The sequence below is a fragment of the Caenorhabditis elegans genome, chromosome II (assembly GCF_000002985.6).
Source record: "Caenorhabditis elegans chromosome II".
NCBI classification, from domain to species: Eukaryota; Metazoa; Nematoda; class Chromadorea; order Rhabditida; family Rhabditidae; genus Caenorhabditis; species Caenorhabditis elegans.
Genome location: NC_003280.10, coordinates 11992880 through 12007910, shown reverse-complemented (window position 1 = coordinate 12007910; position 15031 = coordinate 11992880). Strand labels below are relative to the sequence as shown.

The window sequence follows — 15031 nt, the reverse complement described above, 5'->3', positions numbered from 1 at the left end:
TAAAACTATAGTAACTAGAGTACAACAAAAAACACAAAACTTCACGAGAAAAAATATGGAAAATCGATGTAAAAAATACTGCAGCAACGAAAGTTTCAAACTACAGTACCCTTTAAAGGCGCACACCTTTTTGCTTTTTACGAAAATTTGTCGTTTCGAGACCGGGTACCGTAGTCTTGCAGCAAAAATCGCAAAATTTTGCATCTGGTTAATCTGTTAACATCAAAAACTATCAACTAACAAATTATTTATTACAAAAATTGCCAGTTTACAATTTTGTGTTATATTTGCTCCTAAAATACGGTGCCCGGTCTCGAAACGAAATGTTTTTGCTAAATGAAAAAAGGTGTGCGCCTTTAAGGAGTACTGTAATTTCAAATTTTCGTTGCTGCGGAAAAAAATATTTTCACAATTTTCATTGATTTTTTAAAGTTTTTTGATAAAAATGTATTTATTTACCTTTAAAAAACAATAAAAAACAGTGAAAATACATAAATTCTTGAGAAAAACTCCGCAAAAACTAAAGTTTGAAATTACAGTACTCTTTAAAGGCGCACATCTTTACGCAATCTATAAAACTGTGTCGTTTTAAGACCGGGCACCGTTGTTTTGGTCCAGAAATCTCATATTTCCAAATAAAAATGTCAAAAAAATGGTCTCCGAAATCCCTGCAAAAATCATTTCGATTTCTCGATTTTTTGAGTAACCCAACTCCATTGGAGCAATTCCAGAAACAAATTGAGCTCGTGTTTCTAATGGCTCCCACCGCTGAAATTTAAATTTAAATATCAGATTCGTAAGCAGTGACGTCATTTTGCTCTCATTTCCCACGGTAATTAATTATGCAGTTCGGAAAATTCAGGATATTTCTAGAAAATTTGGAGATTAAGGGATTTTAATTTTGAAAAATATTTGTTTTTTCAATTGCTTTCAGTTTTAAAGTGTATTCTTCCTCATTCCCATGGAATTTCCAGCAATTTTAGGCCTGAAAACTTCTTAAACAGTGACGTCATGCCCGCGCAATCGCGCTCCATCGCGACAGAATTCAAAAGAGGCGAGGGCGCGAAGTTGACGTTTTTGAATAAAACGCGCCATTTTACCGCATTTCTTTTTTGTTTTCTCTCGATTTTCACCTATTTTCGTCGTTTTTTCTTGATTTTTTTTTTTAATTTAATTTTATCATACAATTTTAGCTTAAAAATGTTAAATCCCGATAATTTATTCATGTCTTCGGCGGAATTATTTAGGATATTCAAATTTTAATAAAATTTGTCCGATTTTTCAGGTACTTTCATACTAACAATGGCTGATCGTGCTAACAACGATGACGACGTCGATCGCCAGCCACTTCCGATCGCCGACGATGCGGATGATGACGTTGACGGCATCGATGAGATGTTCAACAACGAGGACGAGGATCCAGAGGATGAGGAGGGCGAGAATCTTTTCGGAGATGATATGGAGAGGTAGGAGACGGCAGAAATCAATAATTTCACAGAATTTCGTGTTAGAAGGATCTTTGAATTTCGAAAATCCACGTGGAATGAGCTAAATTAGCAGAATCCCCGTTGAAAAAATTTCGGAAAATCCTAAATTAAAATAAGTTTTAAATATTAAATTTCCAGGGACTACCGTGAGCAGCCGGAGCTCGATCAGTACTCCGAATCTGGAATGGACGACGCATCGGACGTCGGAAGTCTCTCGGTGAGCGCCCGCCGTGCCGCCGAACGTGAGATGGCTCAGCGTGATCAACTGCTCGACGACGATGCTCTGATGTACGAGGATGGAGATAGCGAGGAGGTTGACACACGTCGTCGTGGACGTGGACGTCGCGGTCGAGGTGATGCTGCTGATGACGATTCGGTTCCGATGGAGGAAGAGGACATTCCTGTAGATATTCTCGAGAACATCCGCGGTCGAACAATCCGTGATCACGTCTCCGATGAGGCTGTCGCCAAGGAGATTGAGCGAAGATTCAAGAATTTCCTTCGAAGCTTCCACGAACCGGGCAACAAGCAGACCAAGTATATTCAGATGATCAAATCTATGGCGGCGGATAATCGGGAATCGCTGGAAGTCAGTTTTACGGATCTTAGTGATGATAACGGAGAGCAGAACATCTCATACTTCCTGCCAGAAGCTCCGAATGAGATGCTTGCGATTATGGATCGCGCCGCCACTGAAGTCGTGATGAACATGTATCCATTCTACTCCCGAGTCTGCAATGAGATCAAGGTTCGCATTTCGCAGCTTCCAGTCGAGGAGGACATCCGAATGCTTCGTCAGGTGCATCTTAACATGCTCATCCGTACCGCCGGTGTTGTCACTATCGCCAGTGGAATTCTGCCGCAGTTGGCGGTTGTTAAATACGATTGTGTCGCTTGTGGATACTTGTTGGGACCTTTTGTACAGCAAAATGATGAGGAAGTTCGCCCAACGATTTGTCCATCGTGTCAGGGAAAAGGACCATTCGAGTTGAACGTTGAAAATGTTCGTTTTGCGGAAATTTGAATTTTTCTGCACAAAACCTCATCCACATCCTAGTGGGATCATTTTTTAAATCGAAAAATTCCGGAATTTTCGGATTTCTCTACAAAATCCTGATCAATTTTTATCTGAATTTTGCACTTTTCTGCACAAAAAAGCCTTTCTTCTCCAGGAATTTTCCAAGAATTTATCTATAAACACAGCAATTTGCCACTTTTTTTTTGAAATTTCGCACTTTTCCGTTGAAAAAAACTGATTGGACGAATTCCATGTGACAATTTTACTGTAAAGCCCCGTTTTCCGCCGTTTTAACATGGAAACATTTTGAAATTTTCGGTTTTTCTCGAAATCCAGTGATTTTATTTCGGAATTAACTGAAAATTTCCTAATTGTTGAGAGAATTTCTTGGAAAATTCCATTCCACGTGGCAAAGTTACCTAATTTATTTTTTTTAAATCGATTTTCCCCACATTTATAGTATGAAAAATATTGGCAAAATCATTCTAAAACCCTTTTTTTCACGAAAATTCGTAAAATGTTCTGATTTTTGACAAAATTTCAATTTTTAAGCGAAATCCAGTTATTATATCTCGGAATTAACTGGAAAATTTTAATTTTCGAAAGAATTTCCTGGAAAAATTCCATTCCACGTGGCAAAATGATCTACTTTTTTTTATCTAAAAAAACGATTTTCTCCTCTTTTACAGGCGGAAAAATATTGGCAAAATATTTTTTTTTTTAAACCCTTTTTTCTCGAAAATTCGTAAAATGCCTTTATTTTTGACAAAAATCCAATTTTTAAGGAAAAAAAAATTTAAAAATCGATTTTTCCCACTTTTACAGGCTGAATTATTCGAAAAAAATTTTTTTTCGAATATTCGTAACAAGTCCTGATTTTTTGGCAAAATTCCAATTTTTAAGAAAAACTAAAAACCAAGGTTTAAAAACTTTTTTCATACAGAAAATCCAATTTTCTCAATTTTCAGACTGTCTACCACAACTACCAACGAATCACAATGCAAGAATCCCCGAACAAAGTTGCCGCTGGACGTCTTCCCCGTTCTAAAGATGTGATTCTTCTCGGTGATCTCTGTGATTCATGTAAACCTGGAGACGAGATCGAGGTGACCGGCGTCTACACGAACAATTTCGACGGATCGCTCAACTATAAGCAGGGATTCCCAGTGTTCAATACGTTGATCCACGCGAATCATATCACCAATAAAGACAAGATGGCGTCGGATCAACTGACCGATGAGGATATCAAGGCGATTCGTGAGCTCTCCCAGGATCCGAATATCTCGCAACGAGTGTTCTCATCGATTGCACCGTCCATCTATGGACATGACGATGTTAAGAGAGCTATTGCGTTGGCATTGTTCAGAGGAGAAGCTAAGAATCCGGGAGCCAAGCATCGTCTTAGAGGAGATATTAATGTTCTTCTTTGTGGAGATCCTGGAACCGCGAAATCTCAATTCCTGAGATATGCTGCTCACATCGCACCACGATCCGTTCTCACGACTGGACAAGGAGCATCAGCTGTCGGATTAACCGCCTACGTGCAACGTCATCCTGTGACACGTGAATGGACATTGGAAGCCGGAGCCATGGTTCTCGCTGATAAGGGTGTCTGCCTGATCGATGAGTTCGATAAGATGTCCGATCAGGATCGTACGTCGATTCACGAAGCAATGGAGCAGCAGTCGATTTCGATTTCCAAGGCCGGAATTGTTACATCTCTCCACGCCCGATGCACGGTCATCGCCGCTTCTAACCCGATCGGTGGACGCTACAACCCGACGAGAACCTTTGCCGAAAACGTGGATCTCACCGAGCCGATCCTTTCCCGCTTCGATGTTCTCTGTGTGATTCGAGATTCTGTCGACTCGGTCGAGGATGAACGTCTCGCGAAGTTTGTCGTCGGCAATCATCGGACACATCATCCGGATGCGAAGAAGATTGTTAAGGAGGGCGATGAGTTGGAGGAAGATCAGATGGATGAACGTACTGGTGTCAGGCTGATTCCACAGGATTTATTGAGGAAATATATCATCTACGCACGTGAGAAGTGCCATCCGACGCTTCCTGAACAGCATTCTGAGAAGTTTTCGAACATTTTCGCGCAGATGAGAAAGGAGAGTATGGCCACTGGATCTGTTGCCATCACTGTTCGACACGTTGAATCTATGATTCGTTTGTCGGAAGCTCACGCGAAACTTCATCTTAGATCGTACGTTGTTCCCCCGGGGAAATTCTAATTTTCGAAAAAAAAGAGGCACCACAGTTTTAAGATTTGTTCAAAAACTAGATCCACGAAAAGAAGATCCAACAAAACAAGATCTGCGAAAACAAGATCCACCAAAACAAGACGCGTAACATCGGAGCATCGTTGTTTCGTTTTTCATCGAGAAAACCGGAGTTGGCACGGTGCCAGATACTGAAAACGTGGATCTTGAAACGTAGACTACACCCACAAAATGGTTGTGTTCTTGATGATCACTTTTTGAACTGAAAAAAATTTTTTTAAAAATATAGATTCCTATTCCAGACTGCGCTTTTGAAAATTGAAAAAAATTCAGAAATTTCACAGAATACCATTTTGTGGGCGGGGCATGTGTAACCACGCCCCCTTCTTTCCAAAATTTTCAAAAAATTATCTCAAATCCTTGAAAAATAATGAAACTTTTCTAACAAAAAAGTGAAATTTTTATATTAAAAAAAAAATACAAAAACCGTTTTAAAAAATGGGCGGAGCTTCTTAGCCACGCCCACTTAATGGACTTTTTTCTAAAATGAGGCACCACGTTTTCATGATCTGTTCAAAAACAAGATCTACATTTTCAAGATCTACGAAAAGAAGATCTACGTTTTCAGGATCCTCGAAATCCTGAAAACGTAGATCTTGTTTTGGTGGATCTTGTTTTTGTAGATCTTCTTTTCGTAGATCTTGAAAATGTAGATCTTGTTTTCGTAGATCTTGTTTTTGAACAGATCTTGAAAACGTGGTGCCTCATTTTAGAAAACGGAAATTTAAAAAATTTGCAGAAAAATCCATTAAGTGGGCAGGGCCTAAAAAGGTCCCCCCTTTTTCAAATTTGCAGCGAATCCTTATCAATTTCAAGAATTTCAGATATTTTCGCATTTGATCTTTAAAAAATATGCCACGCCCACAAAATGGATTTTTCTGCAATTTTTTAAAATTTTCTTTTCTGAACTACAAAGTTAGCGTTATGTAAATTAAATTTCTTTTTTCTAAAAAAAAATCGGAAAACTATTCAAATTTTCTCTTACAAACCGGGCCCCTTTTCAAGATTCTGAGGTCAGAAAAAAGTAAAAATCCTTCAAAATTATCCAAAAAAAATCGGAAATTTCTTGCAGATACGTGAACGACGAAGACTGTGCCGCAGCGATTCGTGTCATGTTGGAATCGTTTGTGAACACCCAAAAAGCCTCAATCATGCGTATGATGAAGAAGACATTCTCTCGTCATTTGACAGAGAATCGTTCGGCTAACGAGCTTCTCCTCTTCATTCTCAAGCAACTGATCCGTCAACAAATGCACTATGCTACAGCTCGTGCGGCTGCTGGCACCATTCTTCAATCGGTCACGATTCCAGAGTCGGAATTCATCGAAAAGGCTCAGCAATTGAGAATTGAGAATGTCAAGCCGTTCTACACTTCGGAAATCTTCGCTTCCAACAATTTCCTCTATGATCCATCGAAGAAGACTATTGTTCAAGAGATTTTCTAATTTTCTCGTTTATTTTTAATTTTTAATTTTTCACCCACCCACCCGATTTTCACCGTGCTTCTGATACTCAATCCCCTCATTTCATTTTGTATATGATTTTCGATCGATTTTCTCACCATTTTTTTGATTGCTTTTCTACCTATGAACCTTTTTTCGAAAAAATTGTATTTTTTATTCACGGTGAAACCAGTGTAAAAGGATATGGGCGATGAGCACAAGTTGCAGAAATATCACGTAGGCAGCGAAACATTTAACGAAAAATTAGGATGCTCGTGGAGAAAATCGATAATAGCAGGGTGGAGGCCAGTTGGGAAGGAGGCGATGAGTTGCATAATTCACCTGGAAATTTCAGATATTTTTGGTGGAAATTGCCCTTGAGAAAACTCGGCCACCGATTTTTTTCGAGGCCACGTGCTTTTTGTGCGTGGCCGAGTGAAGGAAAACTCAGCCACTATTTAAAAAAAATCGTGTCTAAATTTGTAAAATCGAAGTTTAGATTATAAAATGGAACATCAAGAAGTCACAATTCCGAATTTGAAAAAACTCGGCCGCTGATTTTTGTTGGTGGCCGAGAAAAGCAAAACCTCGGCCACACTAACAAATGTACATATTTTATCGAAACTTGGTCTCCGCTTACAAAATTCCATTCTAAAACTTCGAATTTACGCCAATTTTTCATGTGGCCGTGTGTCAAAAAAAACTCGGCCACCAACTTTTTTTCGTAGATCAGAAGCTAGCTCACCCTGACAATAACATTGATTTGCGCGGAACGGCAATGACACTCCACGCTTCTTCCTCGCTGCCGCCGATTGATCGATGCCCATACTGATGTTAAATGTTTGATCTGTCCATGAGCACACGTTGCTCCCGATTGGGTTGACTAAGGAACATCCACGTGTTTCGTAGGATTTACCTGAAATTTCACAAGGCTTGGCCGAGGTTTTACAATAACAATGAGCACAAATTTCGAACACTTTTGAACACTTACCATTCATTTTTCCCGCAGTTTTTGTGCAATACACTCCTTTGCAAGTGCCTGTTGTGCTCGCCGAGCAGTCTCCATTTCCATCGAACTCGGAGCAACTTTTACACGTGTGCATTGCATCTAAATTTGTTCTTTTGGTCATGCTCGGAATAAAGGAATTTCGTAGGAAAATACCTGGCAAACAGTTGCTCGCAGTCGCGTTTGTATCATCGAAGTGCGCATTGCAACTAGGACTTTGGGGATTAGCACGTACCTGCGGTGTACAGAATGCTATTCCACTCTGCAAGAAATGTGGTATTAATTGTGGTTTATATACTCACCAGCCGTGGTCCGCACCTTCGGCGCGGCCCCGACTTCTAGGGCTGAAAATTAATTTTTATGAAACTACCGTAACCCTACAGTATTCCTACCGTACCACTATTGTACCACTAAAGTACCCCGACTATATCCCTACACTAACCCCAACTCACTATCCCTCCAGAAGTCAAAACTTCACAGACTACAAAGACTACATAGACTATGGACACACAGAATAAGCGCTTTATTAATAGTAAATGATCTATTAGTATGGCCTCCCTATTAGTCTTGCACGTACTTTTTTTTGTTGCAAACTCTCCTTACTAATTTTAAGATTTTAATAACATTTTCGCCTATTTTGCAACAATTTATGGCAAATTTTTAATGAGATTGAAGTTATTGTAGTTTTTTGTTGCAATTTCAATCAAATTTTTTATACTTCCGGAAGCTTCCAAATAAAATTGGAGTTCTTTCAAGTAAAAATTAGTAAGCCCCAACAAAGAAAAATGTTCAGAAAAATAGTATGGTACTCCCTAATAGTCTTGCATTCCCTATTAGTATTGCAAGCGGTAGTTATAAAAATAGTATGATACAGCCATATTAATAGAAGAAATAAGGTATTCAAAAAAATCAAGGAATCCTATTTTATTTAGATATTTGTTTTAATACACCTTTTGTCCTATTTTTTATTGTCGTTCTCATCATTTTCCAGTTGTTGATCATGTTTTCAAAGAGTGCCCAACTAACCTTAATAACTGTTACATCGTCCACGTACTGATGACAAGACTCATTATGTGACGCGAACTCGTCCCATACAAAATCAGCGTGACACCCTCGTACAAACGCGAGCTTATTGTTCACCGGAATCATGAGTTCGAAGCACATCGATGCACAGTTGCCAGAAACAGTACTCACTAAACTATTCGGCGTACCGCATCTGAAATAAGGGTGTCTGGTTGCATTTAAGTTATGCCGCTAGGTGTATGATTATAACATGAAAACGCACTTGTCATCAAACAGGAGATTCGCCGGTTTCAGCGGAAGTCCTGTTGCTCCCCAATCTTCCATTAAGTTTGATGTTGCACACTGGATGCAATCTTTGTCCTGCGCCCGGACTCCCAAAATCCACATCATAAATGTTAACAAAAAAATTTGAATTTTCAATGACATCATTATGCCTTTTTATCTGAAAAAATATTTATATTTAGATTAAATAAACATAAAAAGAATAACAAGAAAAAGGACAAAATTCCAATTGAACGAGCCGGGACAATTGAGCACTCGGAGCACTTCTTTTATACGAAAAATGTTTGTTTGTCTATTAAAGTGACTCAAAAAGTCATAAAAGGGGTTCTGAAATTCTGGAAAAGTCTGAAAAATTCTCAGAAAAAAAACAAGAATTTACGACCGTATAGGCAAATAGTTTTCAGAGAATGTCAGTTTTGAGAAGAGTCATGAGTTTTAGTGTATTATGTGCAGTGAGTCAATTATACAAATAAGAACAGGAAAATACTGTTATAGAATTGGATTTGGTTTTTTTTTTTAATTTTTTAATCATTGTTGCAAAAAAATTAGGAAAAAAACATATATTACGAGAAGACAAAAATCCTGAGAAAGCATATCGCCTAACATATCTCTAAATCTAAAAATATCTCATAGCGAAAACTACAGTAATTTCATGAAGGACTACTGTAGCGCTGGTGTCGATTTACGGGTTCGGTTTTCGAATTTTCTTTAGTTTTTTCGTACTGTTTTGTCCTTTTTTGTGTTTTCTTTCGATGTTTCATCGATTAATAAATGATGCCCGTAAATCGACACAAGCGCTACAGTACAGTGGATGGAAAACGATTTTTTCCGGCCAATCGGCAAACCGGCAAATCGGCAAACCGGCAAATTGCCGATGTGCCGAATTTGCCGGAAAACTGGAGTTTACCGAAAATTTTCGGCAAATTGTAGTTTCGCACTTATGTTTTTGGAAATTTCAGAATATCAATTTCAAATGACAAAATTAAGCGCATCCTATGAATGTTCCTACATCTATTTTGAAAAGTAAGCAAATTCTATGAAAATATGTAGAAAAAACGGGAAAAAAATTCATAAAGACACAGTTTTAAGTGTTTCCTTATAAAAAATCCCTCTAAACAATTCTGGCAAACGGGCAATTTGCCGGAATTAAAAATTTCCGGCAAATCGGCAAACCGGCAAGCAAATTGCCGGATTTGTTACAATTTTTTGAACAGCTAATTTTTTTTTGAACTTTTCAGAAAAAATTGAGGAATTTTTTTGAAGTTCTTTGAAAAAATCTTCAAAAATTCGATTTTTCGAAATATTTTAATTGTTTTCTTGTCCCGCAAATCATTCGTAAATTAAAAAAAAGTAATATTAAAGAATCTGTATTAAGAAAATAACAAACAAGTGAAAAAGTCAACAAAACAGGTAACAATGAAAAAATAGTTTTAAAAATTGGGGGAAAATTTGGCAAAAATTCCTAATCCTTGTGTCCTTCATGTTTTGCAAAAGTTTCAGCAACCAAAAGTGGGAATACAAGTGTCGCCTCAGCATGAACCTTCACAGCTCCAGCCGACGGCTTAACCTTCCCCCAGCTCACTGCCTCGTCGGGTTGAGCTCCAGAATCGGAGCCATCGAATTCTTGGCCGGTGTTGATGTAGACGGTATGATCTGCGCCGTTTCTCATGAGATTCGCGTTGTTGATGTGGTGTTTTACGACTCCTGGAATTGTAGGATTTTTTGACAAAAATGGGGAAAAATTCTGGAAAGCATTTTTTTCAAATTTTGTGAATTTGATTTTAAAAAATTAGTTTAAATTCTTTTTGTTTAAAGTCCAAATTTTTTTTTACATACTCAGCTTTTTTTCAAAGAAATTTTACGTTAAAATTTTCGAGAAATTTTTTTATTTTGGAAAAAACTAGAAAAAAGTGTATGAAAATTAAATTTAACAATAAATTTGGAAAATTGCTTTCATTACTATGGTATTTTCAAATTCAAAATTCAAAGTTTAATTTTTTTCTCAATTTTTTTCAATAATTTTTCAATCTTCAGAAAACTGCAAAAAAAATGTTGGAAAATTCATAAAATTTTTGAGAAAAAATTAATTTAAAATTTCTAAAACAGGGTTTTTCACATATTTTTTTTAATTTCGGACCTCCTCCTAAAATAATTGATCCAGTCTTGAAACTTTTGACAGCAATTGTATTAATATGTCGAACGTCCTCTACAATATCCACACGAAGCCCAGGTGAGCTTTTCACCGAATGGAAGTACAACATGTCACCTGAAAAAATTGACTAAAATAAAAATTTTTTGAATTTTTTTTTCAAATTTCAAAAACTTTAACAATTTTTTGCAAATTTTGTTTAAAAATAATGCAATTTTTTTTTTCGATGCTCTCTTATAAAAAATCCCTTTAAACATTTTCGGCAAATCGGCAAAACGGCAATTTGCCGAAAAAAAATTTTTTCCGGCAAATGGGCAAATCGGCATTTTGCCGGAATTTAAAATTTCCGGCAAATTGGCGGAATTTAATATTTCCAGCAAATCGCTAATTTGCCGAAAATGAAAATTTCCGGCAATAGGCAAACCGGCAAATTGTCGGAATTAAATATTTCAGGAAAATCGGCAATTTGCCGAAAATGAAAAATTACGGCAATCGACATATTGCCGGAATTGAAAAATTTTGGAAAATTTGGCAAATTGCCGGAATTGAACATTTCCGGCAAATCGGCAATTTGCCGAAAATGAAAAATTCCGGAAATAGGCCAACCGACAAATTGGCGGAATTTAATATTTCCGGCAAATTGGCGGAATTTAATATTTCCGGCAAAACGCTAATTTGCCGAAAATGAAAATTTCCGGCAATAGGCAAACCGGCAAATTGTCGGAATTAAATATTTCAGGAAAATCGGCAATTTGCCGAAAATGAAAAATTCCGGCAATCGACATATTGCCGGAATTGAAAAATTTTGGAAAATTTGGCAAATTGCCGGAATTGAACATTTCCGGCAAATCGGCAAACCGGCAAATTGGCGGAATTGAAAATTTCCGGCAAATCGGCAATTTACCGAAAATGAAAATTTCCGGAAATAGGCCAACCGACAAATTGGCGGAATTTAATATTTCCGGCAAAACGCTAATTTGCCGAAAATGAAAATTTCCGGCAATAGGCAAACCGGCAAATTGTCGGAATTAAATATTTCAGGAAAATCGGCAATTTGCCGAAAATAAAAAATTCCGGCAATCGACATATTGCCGGAATTGAAAAATTTCGGAAAATTTGGCAAATTGCCGGAATTGAACATTTCCGGCAAATCGGCAAACCGGCAAATTGGCGGAATTGACAATTTCCGGCAAATCGGCAATTTGCCGAAAATGAAAATTTCCGGAAATAGGCCAACCGACAAATTGGCGGAATTTAATATTTCCGGCAAAACGCTAATTTGCCGAAAATGAAAATTTCCGGCAATAGGCAAACCGGCAAATTGTCGGAATTAAATATTTCAGGAAAATCGGCAATTTGCCGAAAATAAAAAATTCCGGCAATCGACATATTGCCGGAATTGAAAAATTTCGGAAAATTTGGCAAATTGCCGGAATTGAACATTTCCGGCAAATCGGCAAACCGGCAAATTGGCGGAATTGACAATTTCCGGCAAATCGGCAATTTGCCGAAAATGAAAAATTCCGGCAAACCGGCAAATTGCCGAAAATGAAAAATTCCGGCAAATTTGCCAACAAATTCTTTCAAAAAATTCAATTTTTTTTCCAATTTTTCAAAATCTTTGAATATTTTTTTTTGCAAAATTGATAAATTAAAAAAAATCTATTTTCAAAGTTTTTTCGAATTTTTTCTCCAAAATTCGATTTATTTTTCAAAATCCAAATTCAAAATCCCCTACCCAATGACCCATCAGTAAGCGCCGGACAAAATACGGGAATCCGATGCTTGGCCGCCCAATACAGTATCGACGATTCATCACCAATCCGTTCACCAAGCCGTTGAATAAGCTTTGACGGTGTCCAATTGAGATGCTTTTCCTCTTGTTCAACAAGACATTCATCAAGAATTGGCATAAGCCAATCCTCAAATGCACAATAATTATCATTCGGAATGAGCACATTGCCGGCTCGATTCATTCCATTCGATCGAAGTTTTGCACCGTCCATTGTGAATGTACCGAGGTAGGAAGGTTTGAGACATTTGATGAGATCCTCTTCGATGCCTCCCGCTGATGTTACGATACAGTCGACTAGGTTACGTTGGACACAATAGCGGAGTACCTGGAATTTTTAATTTTTCATTTGGGTGGATTTACGAATTTAGAGTGAATTTACGGTACCTTTATGTAGATTTACGGGGAAATTTCAGGTTTTGTGTAGATTTACGAGACGCTAATTTCGGTGTAGATTTACGGAAGTATATGTTCTTGTGTAAATTTACGAGAAATAACAGCACATTGAATTTGAATTTAAAAATTTTTTTAGAGACGGTTTGGTGTGGATTTACGGGGGCATTTTAGTGTAGATTTACAATATTTCTTAATGGATTTAGGCTTCTGGGCCAATTTTAGAATTGATGTGTAGATTTACAAGGAGAATCAGTTCTGTGTAGAATTACGGTGAGCATAGTTTTTGTGGGTAGATTGACGAGAAAGCTGAGTATTTATTTTCCTGTGTAGATTTACGAGAAGTATTAATTTTTGTGTAGATTTACAGGGAAATTGTGTTTTTTTTTGTAGATTTACGAGAAGCAGGATTTTTTAGATGTAGATTTACGACGAATACAAATTTTATTTAGATTTACGGGGAATTTGAATTTCTGTGTAGATTAACCAGGAAATTCCGTTTTTATGTAGATTTACGGAGAAATTCAATTTTGTGTAGATTTACGAGGATCAATTTTGTGTAGATTTACGGGGAGATTCAGTTTTGTGTAGATTTACGGAAAAATATATTTTTTCTTGTGTAGATTTACGGGGATTGGTGTGGATTTACGGGGACATTTTAGTGTAGATTTGGGTCATTTTTAGAGTTGATGTGTAGATTTACAAGAAGAATCAGTTATGTGTAGAATTACGGTAACCATAGCTTTTTAAGGTGTAGATTTACGAGAAACTTTGATTTTTGTTGTAGATTTACTTCATGTAAATCTAATTTGTTGGTAGATTTACATGAAGCACTAGTGTTTCAGGTGTAGATTTACGAGGACTTTCAATTTTTGTGTAGATTTACGGGGAATTTTAATTGTTTTTTCGTAGAATTGCGGGAAGCACTAATTTTTCACGTGTAGATTTACGGGGAAATTCAGTTTTCGTGTAGATTTACAAAGATCAATTTTGGGTAGATTTACGGTAAACATAGTTTTCGTGTAGAATTACGAGGAATTTCAACTTTTGTGTAGATCTTTTGTAGATTTACGGACCTCACGAAGCCCACTGGTCACCAAATTCGACGTGTATCCGAGGAAAATAGTACATGATCTCTTTTGCCGACCTTCTGGATATGGGAAAAGCTTCTCGTCGTCGTCACAAGTCAACGGAGTATCACGGAGGGAGAGCATTTGATTTACTTGCTGAAAATTGGGAAAATTCGGAATTTATTGAGTAAAACAATTTTTTGCTGCTATTTTTCCAAATTTTTTGTAAAAAAAATTATTTTTTGAAGTTAAAATTCTTCCAGAATTTTATTTTAAAAAATCTATAAGTCCGACTATTTCAAAAATTAAAAATAAAAATTTTTGCGATTTTTTCAAAATTTTTTAAAAATTTAACTATAAGTTTAAAAAATTTTTATTTGGAATTTGAGAAAAAAAAATAAAAAAGGTCGACTTTCTCAGAAAATCATAAAAAAAAGGAAAATTTCCGCCTAAAAAATGTAAAAAAGCATTTTCGAAATACATTTTTTTATGATTTTTTTCTAATTTTTTCTTTTTTACATTATTTTATGTTTAAATATAATTTAATTTCAACTTTCCCAGAATTTTTTTTTTTTTTAATAAAATTTTTTTTCGATTCAAAAAAAATCAATAAGTCTGACATTCTCAGAAAATCATTAAAAAACCGGGAATTTTCGAATTAAATTTTTTTTTCGAAATTTTCAATTTTCCTTCTGATTTCCAAATTAAATCTGAATTTTTTGCAACTGGCTACCTGAATAGCCTGAGCCAAATGTGTTGCCTGAAATCCTGTGCTCATATAAGACGAAAGAATGGCGGAAAGCGAGAAATCCGGACCAGAAGCCGTGCTGAAATCGAATCCGCGAATCGGAATTGAACCATCCGGTACTTGACATGATTTCACGAGAACTGCTCCCTGAGCAAGTGCTATATCCTCCTGAGATGCTGCTGCTTCGTTGGTGCTCATTTTGGAGCAAGTTTCTGAAAAATTGAGGCGGGTTTTTACTGAATTTACTATTAGTTAGGTGTAAAATTAGACAAAATATTAAAATTTTTTGAAAAAATCCAAAAAAAAAAATACAATAAATCAAATAAAATATGA

At 36.7% G+C, this 15031-nt stretch overlaps 3 protein-coding genes across 4 annotated transcripts; 1 reads left to right on the top strand and 2 right to left on the bottom strand.

Annotated features, from left to right (window-relative positions):
* The first annotated feature begins 1285 nt into the window (after nucleotides 1-1285).
* mcm-2 (DNA replication licensing factor MCM2) lies at nucleotides 1286-6394 on the top strand. The gene is made up of 4 exons (NM_001027245.9): nucleotides 1286-1466; nucleotides 1626-2490; nucleotides 3474-4717; nucleotides 5866-6394. Exons 1-4 carry the CDS (start codon nucleotides 1303-1305, stop codon nucleotides 6236-6238), a joined length of 2646 nt encoding a protein of 881 aa, NP_001022416.1. The 5' UTR covers nucleotides 1286-1302; the 3' UTR covers nucleotides 6239-6394.
* Nucleotides 6387-8708, bottom strand: Y17G7B.23 (the record flags this gene model as incomplete). 2 transcript variants are annotated; one of them, NM_001267400.2, is made up of 6 exons in its annotated part: nucleotides 6387-6577; nucleotides 6981-7151; nucleotides 7227-7343; nucleotides 7398-7503; nucleotides 8268-8457; nucleotides 8527-8708. In NM_001267400.2, 6 exons carry the CDS (start codon nucleotides 8649-8651, stop codon nucleotides 6489-6491), a joined length of 798 nt encoding a protein of 265 aa, NP_001254329.1. The 2 variants fall into 2 exon arrangements, with proteins under 2 accessions (NP_001254329.1, NP_001254330.1); NM_001267401.3 differs by lacking the exons at nucleotides 7398-7503; nucleotides 8268-8457; nucleotides 8527-8708 and having other exon boundaries at nucleotides 6489-6577; nucleotides 7227-7365.
* Nucleotides 8709-9900: 1192 nt separating this feature from the next.
* On the bottom strand, nucleotides 9901-14910 carry dhps-1 (Deoxyhypusine synthase). Its single transcript, NM_064156.7, has 5 exons — nucleotides 14684-14910; nucleotides 13957-14106; nucleotides 12434-12815; nucleotides 10684-10812; nucleotides 9901-10250 (listed from the first exon to the last, which is right to left on the bottom strand). Exons 1-5 carry the CDS (start codon nucleotides 14894-14896, stop codon nucleotides 10009-10011), a joined length of 1116 nt encoding a protein of 371 aa, NP_496557.1. The 5' UTR covers nucleotides 14897-14910; the 3' UTR covers nucleotides 9901-10008.
* Nucleotides 14911-15031: the final 121 nt, after the last annotated feature.